The sequence below is a fragment of the Grus americana genome, chromosome 3, assembly GCF_028858705.1.
Source record: "Grus americana isolate bGruAme1 chromosome 3, bGruAme1.mat, whole genome shotgun sequence".
Taxonomy (NCBI): Eukaryota; Metazoa; Chordata; class Aves; order Gruiformes; family Gruidae; genus Grus; species Grus americana.
Genome location: NC_072854.1, coordinates 117,145,373 through 117,168,543, shown reverse-complemented (window position 1 = coordinate 117,168,543; position 23,171 = coordinate 117,145,373). Strand labels below are relative to the sequence as shown.

The 23,171-nt window shown below is 39.4% G+C and overlaps 1 protein-coding gene and 1 long non-coding RNA gene across 3 annotated transcripts in view; one reads left to right on the top strand and one right to left on the bottom strand.

Moving 5' to 3' along the window:
- LOC129204189 (uncharacterized) overlaps positions 1-8,598 on the bottom strand; it is a 15,996-nt gene extending 7,398 nt beyond the window's left edge. The window contains exons 1-2 of the long non-coding RNA XR_008576296.1: positions 8,498-8,598; positions 4,455-4,564 (exon numbers count right to left, since the gene is read on the bottom strand). This is a non-coding gene — a long non-coding RNA (uncharacterized LOC129204189). The remainder of the gene's footprint in view (positions 1-4,454; positions 4,565-8,497) is intronic.
- C1D (C1D nuclear receptor corepressor) lies at positions 8,552-23,171 on the top strand. 2 transcript variants are annotated; one of them, XM_054819677.1, is made up of 6 exons: positions 8,626-8,677; positions 14,858-14,938; positions 17,606-17,749; positions 19,093-19,159; positions 19,633-19,688; positions 22,617-23,171. In XM_054819677.1, exons 3-6 carry the CDS (start codon positions 17,606-17,608, stop codon positions 22,791-22,793), a joined length of 444 nt encoding a protein of 147 aa, XP_054675652.1. In that variant the 5' UTR covers positions 8,626-8,677; positions 14,858-14,938; the 3' UTR covers positions 22,794-23,171. The 2 variants fall into 2 exon arrangements, with proteins under 2 accessions (XP_054675653.1, XP_054675652.1); XM_054819678.1 differs by lacking the exon at positions 14,858-14,938 and having other exon boundaries at positions 8,552-8,677.

Below are 23,171 nucleotides of genomic sequence, written 5' to 3'. Positions count from 1 at the left end.
ATATATTTTTTTGACACAAGTAATCCCATCTGCTTGTGTGCATAGTGTAATGCTGAGAGTATATTGTGAAATTATTTTAAATGTTCCCCTTAGGGTGCATCCCAGCAGGATGGAATAGGGGGATCTATTGCTCTGCAATCTTGGCTGCAGCTTGCTTTGAAAAGCTGGGGGTGTGGAGTTCAAAGAATCAATTCAAGTGTTTTCAGTCTAAAAGCCACTGTTCAAAGATGGCCTCCTTTAGCTTTGTGCTGTAAATAAAATATACTCACTGGAAGGTATGCTAGGCAGAGAAATTTGTGGAAATATGGCTTCCCTCTTTAATAGTAACTCTGAGTCAAGCACAGAATAAGGGAAGAAAAAGCTGTCAGTATAGGTTCCAGCGAGGGAAAACAAAGTTCTTGGAGTGCGTGACTGGGCTCTTGGTGGTATTTTCATTACGTACTTGGACTGCAGCAAAAATGTCCCTTCCTTATACAAACAACTCCAGGGAAAGCGCCTAGTGAGCCTACATGATGGTGATACAAATTAGAGAAAGAACTAATAACACTTCTTAAAGCTCCATGGGCCTCCAAAAGTGAAATGTGTGTTACCTCTGCGTACTTCATTTTGAGATTAATTTTATGTGTTGTTTTGAAAATCAAGTAATGTATTTACCTCATGAGTAGCTGTTTTCATGAAAATACATGAGAGTTTGCATGGCAAGAGTTTGCAAAAAGCTAAGAGAGATGGAGGGAAGCACAGATGAATGGTAGTGATGTCCTTGTTCAGGAAAAAAGGTAAGTGACTATATCTGTGTACCTAGAAAATGAAAGGTAGTTACTGGCTGGAGAGAAGAGCTGTTGCTAGTGCTTGTACTATGCTGTATCTCCTCAGCAGATTGGATTGCTGCTTCTCCCAGGCTAAACAAGAAACTTAAGCAGCCCAAAAGCTGCCTGTGGCAGCCTAGCCTGCTCTATTTATGGTCCTTCCCCCTCTTGCTGAAGGCTGGCACCTTGCCTCTGCAGCCTGGAGGCTGAAGAACTAAAGTGTGTTCTAAATAAAATCATCATGCATCAGAGATGAAATGCACAGGGCTAAATCCTCTCTGACGCAGCACCAAGGCGTGCTCTGGAAAACCCCTGCCTCGCCTAGGACCAGGGAATGGAATGTGCTACTGAGTTTGATGGCTGAGTGACCACATTTAACAGGTATAGCTGCTTGGCAGCTGTCGTTTGTACCCTGTGCAAACCATCCCCGTATGCTCATGGAAGAGAAAAACCTGTTCATGGGCATGACTGCAGCCGGAGTATAGGTACATGTTACACAGTTTTTTGGTTGGTTTTTTTTCACCAGGTGTTGCCCAAATCCCCAGCTATTACAAATAAGGGGTTTTTTCTTTCGCATCAATACAGTTACTTTGACTTTCACCACTTTACAAGTCCTTGGAAATTACAGCCGTCCAAGATTTCTGTGCAGGTAGCCTGTATTTGGCTTACAGTATATAGCTTTCATTACAAAAAAAAAAAAAAAAAAAAAAGGGGGCAAATTATAACTCTGTATGGAAAGCCACAATACAGTGCACTGTCGAATGAAACATCACCTATTGTCTTTGATTTCCAAAATTCAGCTGTGATATAGAATGTATTCAAAACCAGAATCATTAACAGAAGAGCCATGACAGAAGACTGGACTGAGGAAAAAGTGAAGTAGCATGCCAGCATTTGAGAATTTACCCAATGAAGTTAGAATGGCTCATGTGTGAACTGTATTAGTTTATAATTACTTATTGCTTGTGCCATGCAAGATAGAAACTCTAACTGTGAACTTCAGGGCAGAGTTGAAGCAGGGAATAAACGGCAAACCTGTAAGGAGCACAACATATACTAATATTTGGAAGTGCATGTGCCCTTGCCTCTTCACAACCACTAATGCTGTCAGGGACATCACAGGACTGGTGCAGGGATGGAAGACAGGGCATTGTGTGGAAAAAAGGCATCTGTCCTCCGGTGATAACTTCAGACACAGTAGATACAGCTTGCCAATAGAATTCAGCTCATTTTCCCTAAATTATTGTCATGAAGTATATTCAATAGCAAATAGGGATTGTTTGGCTAAGCTGACTGATTTATAAGTAAGAAGCTACTAACTTGTGGCCAGGATATTCATCACTGTAATAAAGTTGTCTAACTGTAAAGTTGGTATCGACAAACTGCCTGGAAGTATGTTGATTAACTATGTTTTGGGTTTTTTTCCCAATTATTAAGCCTGCGTATTCTTGCTCCTGATGTTGTTACTGCTGTATTTTCAGTAGTAGGCACTCTGAAGAGAACAACTGTCCAGTCTTAAAGAATCTCCAGATCACAATCCATATGTCTGGAGTGTATTTAAAGCCTTTGTGCACATAAGATATTTTGCAGTAGCTAACATAGCAAATGCAAGTCCTAGTACTTCGGGCAAGGGCAGCTGCTAACTCAGGCAGGAGCCGAGAGCTGAATCCTTTTGTGTGCAGCGTAAAGCATGGCTATGGGCCTGCCTGCAGCAGCACAGGTTCAGCACAGAGGAAAGACCAGACGGGATTACTGTGGAACTTGGCCAGAGCTATTTGGTGACTTGGTGATGTGGCCAGTTCTAGCCTTGGCCATACAAGGTTTTCATTCCTTGCTGGCCTTTTTGGGAGGACCTGCTTCTCACTGCGCAGCCTGCCCTTGCAGTTGCACAGCATTGTCCGCAGAGGACACTGGTTTTTTGCTCCTGCTCTCTTCATCTTTTGTCTTTTGTTTATTGTTTAAGATTTCTGAGACAAAGACAATCTTCTCATGAGTATTTCCAGTCTGGAGCACTGTGAGGCTCTGGTTTCTAGGCAGTGCTGCAGCAACAATGAAAAATAACAATACAAGGTAGGTGCAGCTAATGAAATCTGTTCAGTTCAGTTGCATCCCATGCTAAACCTTTCATTTTCTGAGTCATCAGTCTTCCTGCAGAGATGACAATCTATCCTTCATGTTTCTTGCTGGCACAGCTCGACCAAGCAGTACTTTGCAGCATGTTCAGCAGATGTGGGGGACAGACCCTTCCTGCTGCCTTGCAGAAGTGTGCAGTGGCACGGGCACGTGGCATCTTCGTATCTGGCAGTGTTTTCCCTTCCTGACGTTCACATTCCCTTCCTCCCACATCCTGCGGTTGCAGAGTGTATGAGAAACATAAGAGCAGCCCCACTGGGTTAGACCAAAGAGCATTCCAGTCCTGTGTCCTGCCTCTTTAGGGGCCATGTGCAGATAAATAAATGTAAAAAGTCCCTTTAAAATGACAACTGCAATTTGGGTCCTAAGTTTAATTTACTCCTAAAGTTGTCCCAGGCTTCCTGCTAAAATGAAGTTGGAGTATGAAATATATGGTTCTATTAAATTTATGCACAGAAGCTAACAAGTGAGAATGGTGGAATGCTAATGCATTTAGAAATAAACCTCAATTTCTAATACAATTTACTTCCACAATCTTAGTGAGAGAGACAGCTATAAAAAATTACAGCTTCACATACTAATTGGAAGAAATGCAATCTTAGAACAATATCAGAACAAATACTCTACACATGGTAGATAGCTTTCAATTTATTTCTACAGTTTCCATATATAAATGCATATAACCTAATAGATACATCTACATTCAGCAAATAAAGCTTTGTATGTAAAGTAACCAGATATGGTACCCAGCACTTCACCACATCCTGTCATTTAATCTACTTGGCATGAACACAAGCTCTTTTGATCTGTACTAACTATCTTTATCTCAGTGTAGATCTCATCCTCCCTATCTGTTATGTTAAAAAAGCTTTAATCACAGGCTTTAAGCTAGTCTTATTGAATTATATTATTTTTCCTCCCTAAAACAAAGCTACATCAAGCTCAGTTTCCTTCTTTCCATGTACTTTTACATCTGTATTTTGATTAGAAATGTTATGTTTTGAAAAGGGAAAAGAGTCTGTGTTTAGTAGGCTTAAAGTCATTCTAATTTAATTTGAGTGCAGAAAAAAAGACATTTCCAGAGCATTTTAACTGAAAGGTGAGTCTAAGTTCACCTGGGCTTGGGCTCCCACATATGCTGTTCCCAAGTCCAGCAAACTGTAACAAAACATGGAAATTTTTTGGAAGTTTTATAGTTCCTGAAGATGTGAGACATCTGTGGGTTAATCTCAAGACTCTCTTCCCCTTCTTACCCTATCTAGTGGCTGGCACACAAACCAGGCAGCCAGATATCTTGGGCTCTCTTCCTGGACTCACCATCCGCCTTGCAGTAAATCACTGCAAACTCTCTGTTCCTACCCTGCCTCCCCACTCCCTGCATATATCTGGTCTCTGTAGAATACAGGTAGACACATAAGTTACCATAAATATGCCAGTGAGCCAGCCAGCTGCCTCTAACTGTCCTTTTGCAAGTATTTGTCTTCTGATATGCCAGAAGAAACATCAGGTACTCACCCCTCTTCCACTGAATGGCAAGTGCAACGTAGGCAGGCAGGTACTGGTGAGCAGATGGATATTCATGCTTCAGTTTACTCCTGGTACACCGTCTTCTGGTACTTGCTGGTCTGCCCACACATCAGATTGCAAAGTCATTAGAATACATCGCAAGGAAACAGGCCTCTCAGTCACAAAATGCCTATCCCAGAAATGCCCAATGCCCTTCAGACAGAAGCGAACTATGCATACTAACATCTCCCAAACTGGTCTGCTTGCTCTGACCTGGGATTTTAAAACACGCTATCTCATACTCTGCTTTTTAATGACTTTGGCCATAACTTGACTTTAAAAATGCTGAACCAGGAACTGTTGTGAAATGGTCTGCAGCTCAGGTTGCTCAGGTTACCCAGGTGCAGACAGAGGGAACGGAATGAAGCTGTGATGGGGGAGGGTTAGGTTGGATATCAGGAAAAGGTTCTTCACTGCGAAGGTGGTCAGGCACTGGAACAGGCTCCCCAGGGAAGTGGTCACAGCACCGAGCTTGACTGAGTTCAAGAAGCGTCTGCATAACGCTCTCAGTCATATGCTCTGATTCGGCTGGTCCTGTGTGGAGCCAGGAGTTGGACTCAATGATCCTTTTGGGTCCCTCCCAACTCAGGATATTCTATGATGTTGCACAAGTTTAGACAAACATGTTTTAAACCGAAGCTACAGACTGGCCAGAGGTAACACAAAATTTGTCAGTTTAGTTTTAACGTAGCGTAGCTGTATTCTCACTGACTTAATCTCATTTAAATCTGCATAGGTTTAGCATTTTCAACATGGCTGCTGAATGTCTAGAGGTTTAAGACAGAGACTGACTGAATAAAAGGGAATGTTCTCTGTGTTTGGATGTACCGACTTTCCAGTAATTGCTAGAAAGGTCTTATGGTGGGCACCTGATAAAAATGTCTACTTAGAAAGGTTGAATTATTTAATGAAGTATCTCTGCTGCTCTCATTATGACTCACATTAAAAGGCCAAAGAGTGTTTAGTGTCAGAAGAAGCTGAACTTCCAGACAAAGCAATTCTATTGCTTTATTTTCTCCCTTAGGATGACCATAGATGCCTATTACAACCACCTTTTGGTTTTGGTCTGGTTTTAGTGTCTGTATTTTTATCCTGCCGATGATTTATTAACCCTTGTGTTACAAGTAGCTTCTAGCATCCTTCTTTGTATTCACACCAGATTCACAGCAGAAGAATCTAGGCTATTTTTTTATTTATTTTGTCTTCCATATGAGCATCTCCAAAAGCTTTTTCAGTGGCATTGTTTCAGGGAGTTGGAGTTGCCACCTGGTCTGTATGTCAGGCTGTGGTGCTTTGTGTGGTCCAGGCTGTAAGCATAGTATTTCCAGTGAGGTCAAGACTACAAGATTTGGCCTCCATGTCTGCTCTGCAAAGTACATTGACTCTGCAGGAGTCAATATATAGTATGTACAATGAACAAGATACATCATCATAAACGAGTAATTATGTTAAAGATGCCTGTCACTTTGACTACTTTGGAGAAAATATTCAGGATTGTTTTCTGCTGTTTTGGGAATGATAGAGAAAAATCAATAATAATTCATAGGCCTGTCAAATGAAATGCCTTCCATTAAGTACTGGATGGCAGTATAGCTTTTCTTGGACAGATTTTTGTATAGAAATTCATATATAAGATCATAATATATTTTCAGAGTGGAACCAGCATAAAACAATTTAATTGTTCCAACAATTGGAACAATCCCATGGCAGAGGCGTTGGAACTAGATGACCTTTGAGGCCTCTTCCAACCCAAACCATTCTATGATTCTATGTAGCAGCTGTATGTCAATCAGATTTTGGCTGGGATAAATGTAAATCCTTCACTCCTCGCTCTCTGCTCTTGAAATCGAACAAGCAACAGAGCCATTTTAAGCAGAAAATGAATGCTTGTATACCTAGTAAACCTCTGAGTGAACTGCCTCAAATAATTCCAAGACCTATGGCACTCAGTATAGGAATTCCAGTTAGCTGAACAAAAGTATAAATCTATAGTAGTTTGGAGCCAGTAGCAAATCTGTAACAAATGTAAACCACTAGAAGGAGACAGAGAGCCACACTGTATGATCATGAAATACTCTTGACTCCAACCTGTAGTGCATTAATGCTATATGTGGGGTTACAATCTTTTACAGAGTTGGCTGAATCTGAACATCGATCAGCGTGTGCTGCATTTTCCTTTGATCTTGTAATTGAAACAAAATATTTGGTTTAGGAAATAAGACTCTGGCAGAAACTTCCTACCTAATGTTTGGTAAATCAGCCTATCACTCAACCTCCCCCTCTGTATTTCCCAACCTGTGGCATGTGAATACTGAGGTAAGAATGAACTAAACATATGTCAAGTGTTCTGAGGTCCTTGTAGACATCTGGTGCACTGGAAGTGCAAAATATTATTTTATTTAGGCGTGCAGGTCTTGCTATTTCTCTGCTACCCTTCAGACTGTTGCATTTCTGATTTTTTTTAGAAAGATCTCTCCTAAATTCCATTTTACCTACAGTGAATAATTCTGTAGTTCTACAAGTAAAAATGAACAAGATAAAATAATTAAGACTGTGTTTTTTTAAAGTAAGACATGGTTATGAAAAATTCAATGAAACATTGTATTATTACACTAAAATATTAGCAGACAGTAGGGATACCATTCCCTACCCCAGTGGTTCCACTATCCGTATGTGTGTCCCACATACAGCTGAAAGGCTCTTAAAGAATCACTGTGTTTGCTGCTTTCATAAATACTCTGTTATAAAAAACCCATTTGTATTGCTTTTGCAGCCATTTTTGGTTGAAACTGAAAACCTAAACCTCTAAATGTCCTGGAGGAAAAGGAGATGACAAGATGTAAACAAGTAACTACTCCATCTGAAGATCTTTAGATATGCTTTCAACTGGGAGTAGGGAGACTGACTCTCATTTGCAGTTCATACTGATTTAATTAGAATAGACATATTATAGCACTTAGATGTAAACCAACTTACTAAAAGGAAGCTCAGTTTTGCAATACTTTAAATTGCATTGAAGGCAGAGAGAAATGTACTGAAGCTAGATAAGATCCCAAACTTCTAGTCCTGTTCCCCCTGTGAATCCACTCTTCCACTTTCCCCAGCCTTGACTCTGTCCTTCTTCAGACTGGACCCGTTTCCCTCTAGAAACCCTGACGCTGAGTAAGCAAGCTCAGCACATTCCCTTCAGGCAACCAGCCGTGACTTAATCAGCCGCATACACTCCTGTGTAACCTATAGCAGAGAACAGGCCCTCTTCAACCACACTGAAGGATTCCAGTGATCCTATCTTAATCTGCCTTGGAGGGTATAGGCTGCAGACTTTAGTTACAATAAGACATGAGATTGTGAACAGAAAGGAGACAAAAGAGGTCTCTGGCTAGTAATGCCAATACTTTTGAAGTGGATACTGACTTCTGGTTTACGATTTATCAGAATGTAAATCTGTAAAATGCAGACCTTATCTCTGGGAGCCACAGATGCGTTTGCACAATCTTCCTGTCAGCAAGCTCTTGCAGTGGAGAAATATTAATCCACTGCCATTTTGAACCCAGATTTATTTGCTGAAATCTTGAGGAGAAACACAGTGGAAATTACAACCAAAAACGTTGTTAGAAACCAACCCTCATTCGAGGATGTGCAGATGGGCAACCTGTCAGGAACTGATGCCCTCCCCCTGGGATGCTCCATGTAAACATGGGATCTCAGGCATTAAGGGACCGTCTCTAAAACCAGTTTGCGCCTCCCTTTTCCAGGCAGCAACTGGAAATGTTTGGGAACAGCCGGAGACATGCCGGCTGTTTACTTGCTCCACCTAAACGAGGTGGCTGCTGAAAAGCAAGTTTTCTGCCCTAAATGCGCGGCCTCGTTCTTTTTGTTACGGACGGAAACGGCTGTCGTCACTGTAACTAGCACGTCACCGGCATTCCGGCTACACGCGGTGAACGTCCGCAGTACGGGGAAGGGCGCGTGAGCCTACAAGAAGCGGTTACCTGTCGGGACGCGGCACGCAGCCCCCCAGTTATCCCGTGCCGCCCCACGGCGAACACGCGTGTGGCAATGGCCCTGACATTAACGTCATTGCTGCGCGCCGGAGGAGGCTCCACCTCCACCCCCTCGTCGCTCTCCCCCGCCCCACGCGCGGCGCGTGGGGTTAGGCCGCCTGCCTGGAGGTAAGAGCGGCTCCTCCCGCCTCTCTCTTGTTCTCACCCCGCGCGTGGGGCTGCATAGGCATTTCCCTCCTCCCCGAGATGGGCCTGCCCTCTTTCCCCCCTTCCGCGCCGCTGGGTGGTGCGGCTCGGGGCCTCGCACAGCCAGCTGGCGGGGGTGGTGGTGGGCCTGAGTGACGAAGGTCTGCCGTTGGGGTAGGAGTTAGAAACGCAATCGGATCTCTTCGTGTGGTTTTAGGATTTTTCAGAGGCGTTTGAAAAGAGGGAGGTGTGTTGCCGGGAGTCAGGGCCTCGGATGGCTGTTACCAAGTGGGTTATCTCGACCCTGTAGGTTTTCAGTCTGCCGAGAAGAGATGCGGAGGTGAGGTTGGCGACAAAGATTTGTGTTAAACCATGGCAGCGTGCTGTAAGCAGCAGTACTGTGTGAGTCTTCAAGGGTACATCCAGTTCCTTTGGGAAATACTGTGACCAAACACATTTGGAAAGTCGGGTCAGATGCTAAAATCCTGTTACACCATGACTCTAAAGGATCGCAAGGGCACTTCATCTTTCACAAAGAGGTGTTAGAACAGCAGATTTTGGTTATAAACTGTTGGGAAAGCCTCGGTTTGCAGGTGTATCTGCTTCACCTGGTGTGCGTGCCATCATGGAACCTGTGTGGGGCCTAAGAGATAAACTAGGCTTCCAGGGGAGCTGTAAGTCAATGTTAAACGGTCCAAGTTGTTCTGCTGTCATTGTCCCTAGTGCGTGGACGCTCCTTCATAACCTCCCAGAACTGAGGGTCGAGTTGTGTGTGGTACTGATTTTGTCAGTGAGCGTAAACACAGTTTAACGTATGACTTGTTTAGTTACCCATGAGAAAGGGAATATGGACTGTAGGCTTTTCAGCTGGAGTTATGCCTTGAGGATGGTAAAAGTCAGTAAAATAGTGTTGCAACTGAAAGACCCTTGAGAACTTGGTAATTGTTGTAAGAAGAGCATGGTTTTCAAAGAGAAGATACAGTTTGCATGTACAGGCCATGGTTAAAATAGTTCTGCAGCACGCTTTTTCCCTTGATGGAAGGACAGGTGAGACTTAAAATTATTAACCTCAAGTACTTTGTAGTAAAATAGATCTGATTATGGTTCTCATATTGCTGCAAACGCAAAGATGTCCCCTTCCTTATGCTTTGCCACAGTGGTCTGACTGCAAGCTTAGTTACTGCTAGCACCTTAGAAGGGACTTTGACTTGCAAATTAAACTTCAGATTATGCTAATTAAAGGCCTCATTTTTGAGACAAAAATGGAAAGACTTGACTGTAAGATAGATTATAATTGAAAGGTATCTGGCACATTTCTTGGGTTTTAAAAATATAAAACAACACTTCCAATCTAAAATATTTGGATATTGCTAATGCTGTAGCAGTATGACCCTTGCTAAAGAAATCAGACAGCACTTAACACAAGGCTGTACCCCAGAACATGAGAAACTTGGAAGTGATTGTTAGAATTCTTAGGCTTCCCATCAGAAATGCAGTGCAGAAATCACACAAATCTTTCCGATAACCACATTTCTCTTTGAAGCGGTTTAAGATTTTTAGAATCAATTCTTCATCTGTGCACGTTTGGTCTGCTTTTCATATGAACTGCCAGCATTTAGTAAAGATTGTTTTGCTTGTTTTTAATGGCAGCAGTAGAAAATTGTAGGATGTATATGGAATGGTGAACTGAGAAAAACATCAATTCCCTTAAATAACTAAACAGCGCGCTGGAATGGTGCTCGTTGCTACATCTCCAGGTAGATGTTGCAGAACCAGTGCTGGGTAAGGTAGCACAGAAAGAAGAAATAAAGGCGACTAATTGAGGGGTAATCATGAGAGTGAAGCTTGATGTTGTTAACTTTAGAGATGAAACCAAGGGGATGTGATAACAGACTATGAAAGTTTTGAGGTTGCAGACTTTATTACCTTTGAGCTCTCTTTGTTCACTGTAACTATTTGCTTTTCTCCATTCTTCAAGAATGCTTGCTATGAGGTATTCTGCTGGGTCTCAGGACACACACCACATTTAGTTACCTCTTCACGCAGTTCCCCATGCATGCTGTTCTGTATAAGCTTCATTTTTCTGTGCTGGGAAGTTGCTTGGGTTCCTTCTTCCCAGCTTCCTCTATTCTCCTGGTTCTTTGTTCTCCCTTCCGTATCAGGCTGTGGTTACTGCCATGCCCTTTCTTCCTGTGCCAGGCCAGAGTGCATCTCTGTTCTCCATCCTACAATGTTTTTTTTCATTTGTTTCAATCCCTGTGAAAACTCCATGTACCCAAACAACCTTTCCCTATTATTCACTTCTGTGGTTTTGCACATCCCTTTTCTTTGCTGATAGTAGTTGGTCTCCTTTTTGTCACGTTATCAGCTCTTAAATTCTATTTAGGGGAGAGGTAGAAAAGATTTTCCCATTTTTTCTCCTGCATCAATAAGATTGATGCTTAGAACACAACACCCCACAGTTACTGTGCTATGTTCAACCAAAAAATGAGTAAATATGCTTCTAATAGTTGAACAGAGTCTTGTTAGCACAGTCAATAATGAACAGCCAAAAATAGAGCAGAAAAACAGCACAGAAAGGTACTGCATGAAGTGCAAATACAGGAAATTGATAAAAGGAAGTACTTTTTCACACATTGTGGAACTGGTGTCTAAGGGAAACAAAGGACATCAGCAGTTTAAAAGGATTAAAAAAACTCCTTGGCTTTAATTCTGGGTATTCACAGTGCTGATACCAGTGGAGAGTGGCAGCAAATTTCAGAAGAGGTAGTAAACTCCATGGTTTAGAGCATACAGGGGCTATAGACTGGAGGCAGGTTATTTCTTGTTTGCTGCAAATTTGGTATGGCAGAAGTATTCAGTATTGATTGTTGTCATGAACAAAAACCCCCTGGAATACAGAGATACTGAGTTTCATCCACTCTGATGATGTGTAACTGTTTTATGCAAGGAGATAGTATTTTGCTGCACAAGAGGTTCTTGCTAGATTCAGTGCAACCAAAAGTATATGTTTTAAAAACCAGTTTCGATGTACAAATTTAACATCACTTTAAAGCCCCAGTCTTGAACCGAGCTCTCGTAGCATAATCTGAGTGTGAGAGCTTTTATGAAAACCTCTCACTAAGAAGTGTTCTGAACATACCTGAAAAAAAGCTGGGTTTACCATTGTGCTTAAAGATGGGTGTACTGACAGGTTGGAGCTGAGCAAGAGCCAGGGTATATTGTATTTGTTCAGAAGAGGAAACGACTGTGTCATCAAAGATGTGGAATCTAGGACAGCTGATTACAGAGAATAAAAATGTTTTAAGAATCACGCAGATTGAGTTGAAGGTTTACATCAGTTGGTTTGTGTGGATATAGGTGGGGTTGCAGTGAATATGGGTTGTTTAAGCCAAGATGAGATACCTGTTTTCTAATCAGATCAGAATAAACCTTGAAAATCCTCTAGAGGCTGAAGAGACTTTATCTCAGTGGTATCAGCAAGAGCCTGATGGCTGTGAGCTCTTTTGTAGGGTTCTTCTGTGCACACTGAGATGCTGACTAGCTTAGCTTTGAAGGCAGAGTTAAAAATGATTGCTTGGCTGTTGCCCATTTGTAATATAGTGCAAATTGTGCATTGGGTAGCTACCATGGTTTGAGTTGGGATATTTTTAAGAGGATCAAGATAAGCCTGTTGGTGTATACTTGGTATTTCATGGTAGGCTTAATTACTTTTGCAATGGAAATCTTTCTTGCAAACAAGATTGTGAGTTGGCGTTGCGAGAGCGTTCTGACTAATTGTACGAGATGTGCTCTCCAGCTGCCCCAAGCTGGATTGAAAGGCATTAGTAGTAAAACAGATCTGTGGACACAGTGATGACTAGCAGGCAACTAATTATTTATTGTGCAGCAATAATGCTGAGGAGGTTCTGTCACAGATTAGAGCCTATTAGAGCTTTGCAAACATGGAATAAAGTGGATTTCTCTGCCCAAAAGAGGTTTGTGATCAAAGAACTTAGTCACGATCTCTGGTAGCTTTAAATTTAAGATGCTTGTTCCTTGTTGCTCTGTTGTACTACAGCCACAGCAGTGAACTACAGTATTAGAACAAAAGGGACATCTCTGCTGCACTTGCATATCAACTACATTCATTGTGGGTTGTGAATCAGAACTCATGAGAGGGAAGACAGTGTCAGTTTTTAGGAGCTGAGAGAGATGGTTTGTCATACTGATGTTGCTAATGCATTTGTTTGGAATTTGGAAATGTTTTTATATGCCCTGACCAAAAGGTTTTGAGTTTGTTTTGGTTTTCTTTATGTAATTTGCAAATATCCATGAAACAGAAGAAAGTCTAACCTGATTTTTGTTAGATGAATAATCTGAAAAAATAAAAGATCTGAGCTCAGTATGAAGACAGCGCCTTCTAGTGCTTAAGAAATAGGTAAGAATTAACACCAAGTGTGAAAGGAGTTGGAATATTAAGCAGGATGAAGGATGCTAAATTAGTCTTCTGTTGCACGTTACAAAATATTTCAAATGCACCATTTTATTCCTCAATTTGGCAGTTTTAATTCCAGTTGAAAACCTTATGCATGACACTAACACTGAGCGTTTGGAGTTTCCTATTGCCACGTTGCTATGTGCTTGTGGCTTCCATTACATTCAACATGCATTTTCAGCAAAATCTCTCATAGAGGTACCCAGGGCTTAATTAGAGTTTATATCTTTTAGTATGACAGATAGAGTTTTGCTGTGGGGGTGGGCAGGAAGGGAGGTTTGGTTTTGTTTTTTAAGCCAGCTGGCAATTACTTTCTAAGCCTTGGGTTAAAACACCAGATATATTCAAAGATTATTCATAAAAGCTACCTGCAAATTGTCTGGTTTCCCCTTTTCGTTTTCCTACCTTTGTATGCCAGTCATGGGTGTGCTTTTCTTGAAAGGTGTCTGCAGTGTTCTTCATTCTCCTGAAAGATAAATGTGAAGATGGATGATTTTGCTAGTTCTGTTGTGCACAATCATCTGTGTTTTGTTTGTTTTTATTTAAACTTCCTTAATACAGCATTTAACTCAGTTGAATCTTAGATCAATAGTCATATTAGCACTATGGAAAGCTGCTTTTGATTGACAGCCATTTAGTCTTTTTTTTATAGAGTCTGCAGAAGATGACGTATTTTCTCTTGCTTTCTCCTTTTCATATTTGTGTCTTTTCTGTGGTTCCTAATGTCTGATATTTTCCTCCTTTCCCTTTTGCAGGTTGAGTGTATTACTTGCTCTGATTTATACTGCGTTGACTGGAGAGAGGTGTTCCTTGTTTTTTAAGTAGAAGCTTATAAATGTAGTCATGCTTCTGGATAAATGATAATTTATTCAGAAATTTCAGAATATTCAGAAATTTCCCACCTGTGGAAACTCATTTGGTAACACAATTTTTGATCACACTTAAATGCAATGAATAAGTTTTCTCATGAAAATGGTTTACTTTTGGGATTTAAAGTCCTTTTCTTCCTCAAATATATTTTTCTTTTATGCTGTTTTCCCAAAAACTACAAGGCAGTTTTTGAGCTCAGGGTTAAAAGCGAAAGTTGCTTCTGGTAAATTGATGTTATGAAGTCATACCGCATTTTTCATCACTATTTGTTTGCCTCAGTGTCCTTAGTCAAAGTAGGCCATTTCTCTTCTATTTTATGTTTATGGGTTGTGAACTTTCCTTTGCATTCTCAAAGATCTTATAAAGTCTTATTATCATGCACGCAACCACACTTATGTGTTCTGCATCATAGGTATTATTGCTTGATAATGAAAATGCTGCCTTATTCTTATTTCTCTTAGACTTCCCCATTATTTCCGTGCTTACCCAGCAAGTATTTTCATAACTTCTCTTATGAATGCTTGTACTGTCCGTAATTTTTTTTTTAAGCGGAATCTCTGTGCCAAATAAAATTTGGTTGAAAGTCAGCAAATCCAACAGAGAAAACCTGTGTAGTAAACATCAACTTCAGGATCCAAATTAAATTTCTACTTGTTCAAAATGCATAGAGAAACACTTGTAAAACTCAAGGAAAATCTTGCTTGTAGTTTAATAACTGAAACATAACTATTGAGGGCAGTATAACCTTTAGGTATGTTTAGAGTGTCACTGATGTATTCTTAGTTTCTTCCATCCTTGGCTTTGTCATTCTGCAGGTGTGACCGTGCAGTCTGTGTGTTGATTTTGGCAGAAACAATTTTGTGGAGTTTCCGGGTGTACGTGTTTTCTAATGTAGTGTAAGTTTGTTCTTGTTGATTTAATGTTATCAAAACTATTTTAGGCTGTTGACTGCTGCCGTTCTGTTGGCATGTGCCAACACTGTAACATATCCTGCTTAGGGATTAGTAATGCTGCAACAAGAGTCCAATGAAGAGAGGTCCCTATGCAGAAGGAGTAGGAACTTGCTAGTTCCTGTTGAAATTAACAGAAAACACAAGTTCAACAAATTCTTTCCCCACCCTGGGCAGAAGAAGCTGATTTATCAATGAAGGGTACTGTACATGGGCTAATGTGCAGCCTTGTTCCATTGACGGCAGATGCATTTTTTTTCCCCTTTCATTGCTAATTGACAGTGTCAAATAAATACTTCATGATACGAGGGCAAACTTTATTCTTTCTGGCTCATGAGACAGCAATTGGAGAAAAATATATTTTGGACCATATCTGTTACCTTTCCTTCAATCTTCCTATTCTTCCTCTGTCTCACTCTTTAGGTCTAGCTTGGGATATTGGAAAGAATATCATATATGCTGTAGTGACTGTTTATCCTTGCAACTGCGGTAAAATAGCTCAAGTTAGTTTTGATTGATAACACATCCTGTTACAGGAGTTTGGTGGTGGCGTTTTTTTTTTTCCCCTGCAGTTGCTGGTGCTGGATGTACTGATAAAGGGAGAGAGAAAAGTTGGAATTTATCACTATGTTCATGCATGTCCATCAAATTAAGACCATAGTAGATTAAGTATTGCAGTGATGGTTAGCTCTGTAGATAATGGTTGGATTGGATTACACCTCTCTCCCTGTATGTGTAAATAAATGTGTAATGACAGGCACCTCCTAACCAGGCTTAACTGTATTAACAGCTGGGAAAATCTAGTTTCTTCTGGAGCTTTGAGTATTTTTTGTGCTGTATTATATGACAAAGTTAACAAACATTGTTTCTGGATTCTTTTAATCAACCTAACAAGGGTTATTATAATGCAGGTAGCCAGCACAGAACAAAACACAAACAATACTACTGTAAATGGCAGGAATAATTGTATTAGTGTTTTGCCTTTCTGTGGGCAGCATCTTGTAGGTCCAGCTCAGCTTTCTTGCTTGGGTCTGCTCTAGCTGACTGAAACAGTATTTACACATGTGAGTTACATGCTGGGGTAGGGAGGGGACCTTCAACATATCATGGTTAGCATTGCAATTCTGTACTCAATCTGAAAAACAGCTCTGACCAGGATGAAAAGTCATGCAGCTGAGTAGGATTATAATTCTAAACTATGTGAACCACATCAGTGAAACTGGGCTTGTTAACTGGCGGATCATATTTCTAGAATCACGCTGGTGTGGTTAAAAACTGGAGTTGCAGACAAGCTTGAATAGCTCCACACTGTTTTAACTCCAGTCTTCCTCATGTTTGACTTCCAGGAGACAATATAAAGAAAAAGAAACCTTGCTCACACATACCATGCTCTTGGAAGGAAAAGGGAAAGATCAAATCTTTATCTAAAACAAACTCCAGTGATGTGACAGCTGTTTGCTGTTTCCTTGCTGTTTGCACTGTGTGGTTTAACGTTCATAGTTGAAATTTTCAAAGCACAGTTTCTCCAATTTACGTTCCCACCCTCTGTACTCAGCAGCTGGGTAGTGGGATTATCACACTGCTTCCAAGTAGGAAGGACTGCAGTGATCCAGGTGCTCCCACTGTTCTTGATGAAGCTCACCAAAGGGGCAGGAAAATGATTTATTTCTTCCTCTTCTTTCCTTATAATGATCAAAAAATTGTTGCTCAATCGGTAGAAGTTGTAGAAAATAACATAGCTTTAAGTAACATTAACTCCCCAAGAGAACGTGATTTATGAGTTGAGAAGAATTTAAAGATACCGATTGTAAGCCAGCAGCCAGATGGCTTGGCAGTAGCCATGCCATGTTACCATGAATGCTGGGATCAAAAAAGGAGTGCTTTGGGATTTTTCACATCTTTTCTTATCTCACGGTTGCTACGCATATAGATGCGTCTACAAGATTTCCAGAGTATTCTGAAATCCGCACATCAGCTCAGCTTTGTTACGGGTAGAGTTATATTGCAGATTATAATACCCCATAGAGAATTCAGAAAACTGGATACAGGGTTCACAAGAAGAATTTCTTGGACCAGCTCCTAAATTTAGCATTGGAAGATGTAACTGACCCTGACATAACTGGTGCTGCATAACCACTTTAAAGCTGAAGTAATGTCTGTTCCTAAGACAGGCTGAAGCCATATCACCATGCTTGTTTGGTTTTTTGTGGGTGTGGTCTTTTTTTTTTTTTTTTTTAGTGTCCTGCCTCTTGCTTGGTGTAGCTCTTTATATACTGTGATTTATAGAGCACTTCTTTTAAACAAGCAAATAATTACTTTCTATCACAGACCATAAAAGCTAAATACTGGTTTGGGACTGTTAAAGAATAGGTACTACAGTCATGTCATCTGTAACGCTCCTTCATGCCATTTTGCACAGCAGTTAGGAGATATCCCTGAAATTATAGGGCCTTTAACTGTGTCGCTATTGACATTACCTGCTAGAACTCTTCAGAAGTAGGCATTTCTCCTAATGTTTCATGAATGAATGCTAATGCCTCATATTGTAAAATAGTTTTGTGACTCTGTAGGGACTTAATGAAAAGGATTATTAATTTTGTTTCCTCTTTGCAGATGGAAATGTCAGAAGGTGTTAATGCAGAAGAATATCCCACTGAAATTCACGATTATCTTGCAGCATTTGAAAAATCTCTTGGTTCTGTAGATGAGATGCTGAAGACAATGATGTCAGTTTCCAGGAGTGACCTTCTCCAAAAGGTAAATAATCTTCCTTTTGACAAACTTTTTGTTATTAATAGAAGAATACCTGGGAACCTGAACTGAAATAAAAGGGTCTGTTAGGCTAGCCACTGCACAGTGAAATAACAAATATGACACTTCCTACCCCTGATACCTAATATTTGAAGTTCTTAATTTCTGAGATATCCAGATGGCCTTGCAAACAAAACAGTGAAATATATGCTCTTCCAAGCTGAAAAGTGATGATACTACCAGTGAGTCGTTTAGGTAGAGGACATTATAGCTTGTTTCTGACCTTCCTCAAAGTGCACACTGACTGCTCTTTTGTAACAGAGAGGTCATTCACGTTTTTGTCTGAGACCTTTTTCATAACAAACTTAATGGAACTTGGTATACCCAGAAGGATGTGAAGGTGAATTGACAGCAGTAAGAATTGATCTGATTCTAGAAGTCTAGACTTGTAGAACCTAGTGCTTGAAAAACTGAGCTGTCTCCTCTAGCTATGTTGTAAGCACAAGTCTATAAAATGGTGGGTTTTTTCAGGGCATCAAGACAGAGCAAGGTACTGCCTGAAGACTTCATACAAGCCTCTTATCTTTTAACATTTAAAGCCTAACATGTAATTTCTTTCTTCAGGGCAAGAAAAAGCCAGCACATGAGGGAACTTCTTTATCCTCTGAGGATTTCTAACACAAATAAATTATGAAGAAAACAGTCTTGACAACACCAATCTTTTGACAGTATCCATGTTAGAACTAGTGAGCTGTACAATGATGTTATCAGAGTTTCTGGAAATCCTATAGGACTCAAATAATAAATTGACTTTGACAGTGGAGGAAAAAAACCCTCATTTCCTTTATTCTTCCTTTGCTTTACAGCCCTAAGTATTCCAGCATGCGTTGAACACAGTCTACCACGTGTAGTGTTAATGTTCATTGATTGTCTGTAGCATATTATATTCACATTTGAGCTTCTGTAATCATATTTTTTTTTTCTTCCATTGATAGCAACAACTATTTTGAATTAAGTTTCTGTGGAAAAATAGGGACTTATTTCTGACTATGGGAACAGTAGTCTAAGAGCTACGTGTCAAGAGATTTTTGTGCTTTTGGCTGTATGGGCCAGTGGCATTTAACATCAGACTTGGAAAATGACATGAATCCTTGCGGAGGGGAGAATGGTTCTGTGCTGGCATGGAAATAGGCATAGACATGGTCTCAGTGAACTTGCAGTGCAAAAATGTGCTCAGTCAGTGTGTATTTTTTAATGAATACATTCACAATTATAAAATGTGCATTTTACTAAAATCTGTGCAGATCTTGCTTTAAAATGTGCAAATCTGGTGGTTTTTTTCATTCTAGTTAGAGCCTCTTGAGCAAGCCAAGCTGGATTTGGTTTCGGTGTACACGTTAAATTCAATGTTCTGGGGTAAGTATGTGGTAGGAGGAAAAGGTAGTATTCATGATTGCCATTTGAACACCTTCTAGACAGTTGCAAACATTAAATAAGCATATTTCATAGCCAAATAATTAGAAACTTCTAATTAACCTGAGGACCCAAATTATTGCCATCCGTAGGATAAATGATGTTGAAACTCCAAACTGATATTTACAAAAGCTGACTTTATATGTGCATGAGGATGTTTCTTTCTGTTCTTTTGTGACAACCTTTTCTGTCCTTTTCAGGACAGAAAGTTTAACCATGTTAGTTTTGGGTGATTTTTTTTAAGCTGCAATATTTGATGATAATAGTTTGTCAGATACTTAACAATACAGTTAACTCCAATTATTATTAATGGTTTTATGTAGAAACTACAGTTTTCCTATGTGACTGATTGACTGGGTCCTCAGTCATCACAGCCTTCAGTTTAAAAAAAAAAATAAATGTTTTTTTTCTTGTAGTATACTTGGCTACTCAGGGAATCAATCCAAAGGAACATCCAGTGAAACAAGAACTGGTAAGATTCTTGCACTGCATGTACTGCAGTATCTTACTTGCCCAGAACAGTTAACTCATACAGAAGTAAAAAAAAAAAGTTTATATCTATGTTTAAAATCGATATGTTGCCATAATAGCACACATATGCTACATGGTGTTATATAACTGTTCATATGCCCTGCTGGGCTCTCTAAATTAAGTAAGTAATATTTTTAGTTCCAAACAATACTGTTTAAAGCAAACTTGTAGAGTCTGCTGAAATTAGAAAAGAACAAGATGATGAATGGTGTCATCTTATCTTTTCTTTTCTCCACCTTTGTTTGAGAATTGGATTCTGAACAGAGCAGCTTTTCACTTGTATCTGTTAAATGGAAAAATGTTACATGTCTGATAATAATTTATAACTTCCAGTATGGAATTTTTTTCTTCTAAATACTTGGAATCATGTTAATCTCTAAGGCTGCCTTTTCTTACTTTTGTATGACTCTAAAAGTATAGTGTGGTTGATTTAGTAGCGAAGACGGGAAAGAGTCCCCCTCCCCCCTTCCAAGTCCTCCATTAATTCATTTTCTCAGCAGTAAAGAATCCAGTTCAGCAACAAAGCTAAAAGCTTTTTTGGCACCAGTTGTATGTGTATTGTCCAGTAATTCTGCATTAGTGATATATTTACAACCTATAATAAATCTTTTAGGTTTGTCTTTATATTCCATTTAGATGCATGACTACAGTATAGAAGTCCACCTATCTTGAAAATTCTGCTGACTTAAAAAATCAAATCATTTAGCCTGAAGAAAAAATAGAAATCAAAACTTGTAGCTACTCATTTTAATTCCTGTATAAATGAAAATATTAAATCTGGGCAATTGTAAAATACTTAGCTTAAATGTAATCCTTATACAACCAGCAGAACGGAAGATAGGATTGAAAAATGTGGAAAGCTAGCCCGAATAACAAGAATACTTCTATTTTTAATTTTGTGGGGTTTTCAGTAGTCTAGACTGTATCATATTAAAAAATGGATCAGGTAATATTTCATGAGCTTTCAGTTTCTTGTTCCTCCTATATTATATAGTGTCTGAATATTGTGTTAATTTAGCGATACTAAAAAATAAATTTTATCTCTTCTGCTGTGGATATTTTATGCTGGTATTTTACTTCACAATTGCCAGTCGTTCTAACTCTGAAGAATGGGTAAATTATCGTAGGCTAGATTCTTATCCAGGTCTCTATTCCAAATATCAAGGTGAATGAATACACATTCCCTCCTTCCTTCCAAGAGCATTGTGATTTTCTTATTCATGTGGAAAGGGAATAAAAAAAGACTTTCTGTCATGATTGTTTTCTTTTTAGAATTGTTCTCCATGTGTACATACAGGGAATACATGGGGATTCAAACTGCATTAATAAAACTCACATTGAAGCTATCAGAGTTAATTTCTTTTGTCACATTGACATTTGTCAGCTCCTTTTTCCCATGTTGATACATGTAGGTTTGCCATCTGTTCTCATTAGCCATCTCAGTCACCAAAGAAATATTACAGTCTATCATGACTTCAGACCCTGTAAAGATCTCCTCATTAAAGCTATGTTTTTGATACGGAAAGAGTGGCCAACTTTTTGACACATCAGTTTCTTATAATGGTCACTGAAGAATTGAAAATCAGTCCTGTAGTGTAGGTCTTGTAACTTTTGTTCCAGATTCCATAAGCTGTCCATGGCTGTGTGAGAAATGTGTCGATTACATAATACCAACATTTATTTAGTAGCAGTATCCATAAATGTTCTGTTAATCCACATTTAACATTTGGGTATTAGGTACAGCACTATATATCTATGTGCATATATATGTTACTGTTGAATTATAGTAACACCTAAGGGCCCTAGAGGTAAAGGCCATATTAGGCTAAATATGTAGACATGAAATCTATCAACCAAACTTATGTATTTTACAGAATTACTGTAAGTACCCTCACTACTCAGTGTAGAGAAGCAGGCACTTAACAGAGGGTGATTCCTATCTTAGAAGGGTTTAGTTACCCTCCTAAAGTAATTTTCTTTATTGATTGCAGAAGTAGATGAGAATGAGTAGGCACATAAATGAGATTGTTATATCTCATTTATATCTCATAGTGAGGGTATACTTAGGTGCAGCTGAATCCAAGCCATGCTTTGTTCAAAAAAAATCTCTAGACACCAAATGACTATGATAGGCTAAGATGGCAAGAAAGTATGCCCTTGCTTTATGGAATGGCAGTAGAAACAGGCTTTTTTTTGTTATTTATGGCCATAAAAGGAACTTCTGGTACAGCTGGAAATTCATCAGACTCTCTTAAATAGGTTCATTGATAAGCCCCCTTGACCACTTCAGGATTTTAACCTCATGACTTCTCTGTAATCATATGTGTAATACTTGTAACATCCTTGATTTTGTGTAAGATGCTTTTTGGCTTTGCTTGGACATGCTGAATTTTCTTTTTTTTTCTCTTTTTTTTTTCCTTTTTTTTCTCTTTTTTTTTTGTAGACAGTAGTCTGTATAATTTATCTATAAATATGTCAAATATCTAAATATTATTTTGCCATCTTTATGTAGGCCAAACTCCAAATTGAGTTCAGTATTTTGTTTTCTAACTTTGCTTGCAAGAAAATTCTTGTCTCACTGTAAATTAGATGCGGAGTCTTCATCTCTGTAGGACTTCATGTTCCTATGACGGTGGATATCATGCAATGTCATGCAAATATTAGTATGGTTGGTACCTGTGATGGAAAATCTGCTAAAGGGGAAGCCTCCAGTTTGCAAAGAGCCTGGTGTATATATATTTAAATGATGCTATTTTTCTAGGTATTATAGTTATAGAAATGTACAGTGTGGAGGGCTTCTACTCATTGATTTTATTTTAGCAGCAATCTTGGGAGAATGGTGTGAAATATACTCTCTTTTCCCCCCCAGGAAAGAATAAGAACATACATGAACAGGGTCAAAGAAATAGCAGACAAGAAAAAGGCATCCAAACTCGATAAAGGAGCTGCTTCTAGATTTGTAAGAAATGCACTCTGGGAACCAAATGCTGAAAATGAACATACCTCCAAAACTCCTGTTAAAGGAAAAAAGAGAAAGATGGACTAAATTTTTGTTTCTCCTTATATAGAGAAAATTAGAACTTATGTCAAAATGTGTTTTGTATACTGTATGCATCTTGCAGAGGTGCTATATAGCAACATCTTGATTAAGTTATACTTAAGAATTTTACAGGATTGTATTTTGTCCAGAACGCTTGTCACTGAGGTGATCGCATTAGATGTGTATCTGAAAGTGCCATTTCATGCAAGAGAAGTAATGTTTCATTATTCAAATGATAATGACCTGACATACACTTGCTAATAATAGATACTAGTGATGTTTTGCTCATAATGCCTAAGAATTCAATGTTTCTTTTTACTGCTGAATGACTGACACTTTTTTATATGTCCTTAATCTCCTGACTATTAAAAAGTCTAAAACCAT

What these genes read in the sequence shown, in the direction of transcription:
- C1D (XM_054819678.1), top strand. Translation starts at nt 17,606, where the DNA reads ATGGAAATGTCAGAAGGTGTTAATGCAGAAGAATATCCCACTGAAATT. An exon ending in GGAGTGACCTTCTCCAAAAG is followed by an intron (nt 17,750 to 19,092) that starts GTAAATAATCTT and finishes TTTTCATTCTAG; the next exon opens with TTAGAGCCTCTTGAGCAAGC. An exon ending in ATCCAGTGAAACAAGAACTG is followed by an intron (nt 19,689 to 22,616) that starts GTAAGATTCTTG and finishes TTTCCCCCCCAG; the next exon opens with GAAAGAATAAGAACATACAT.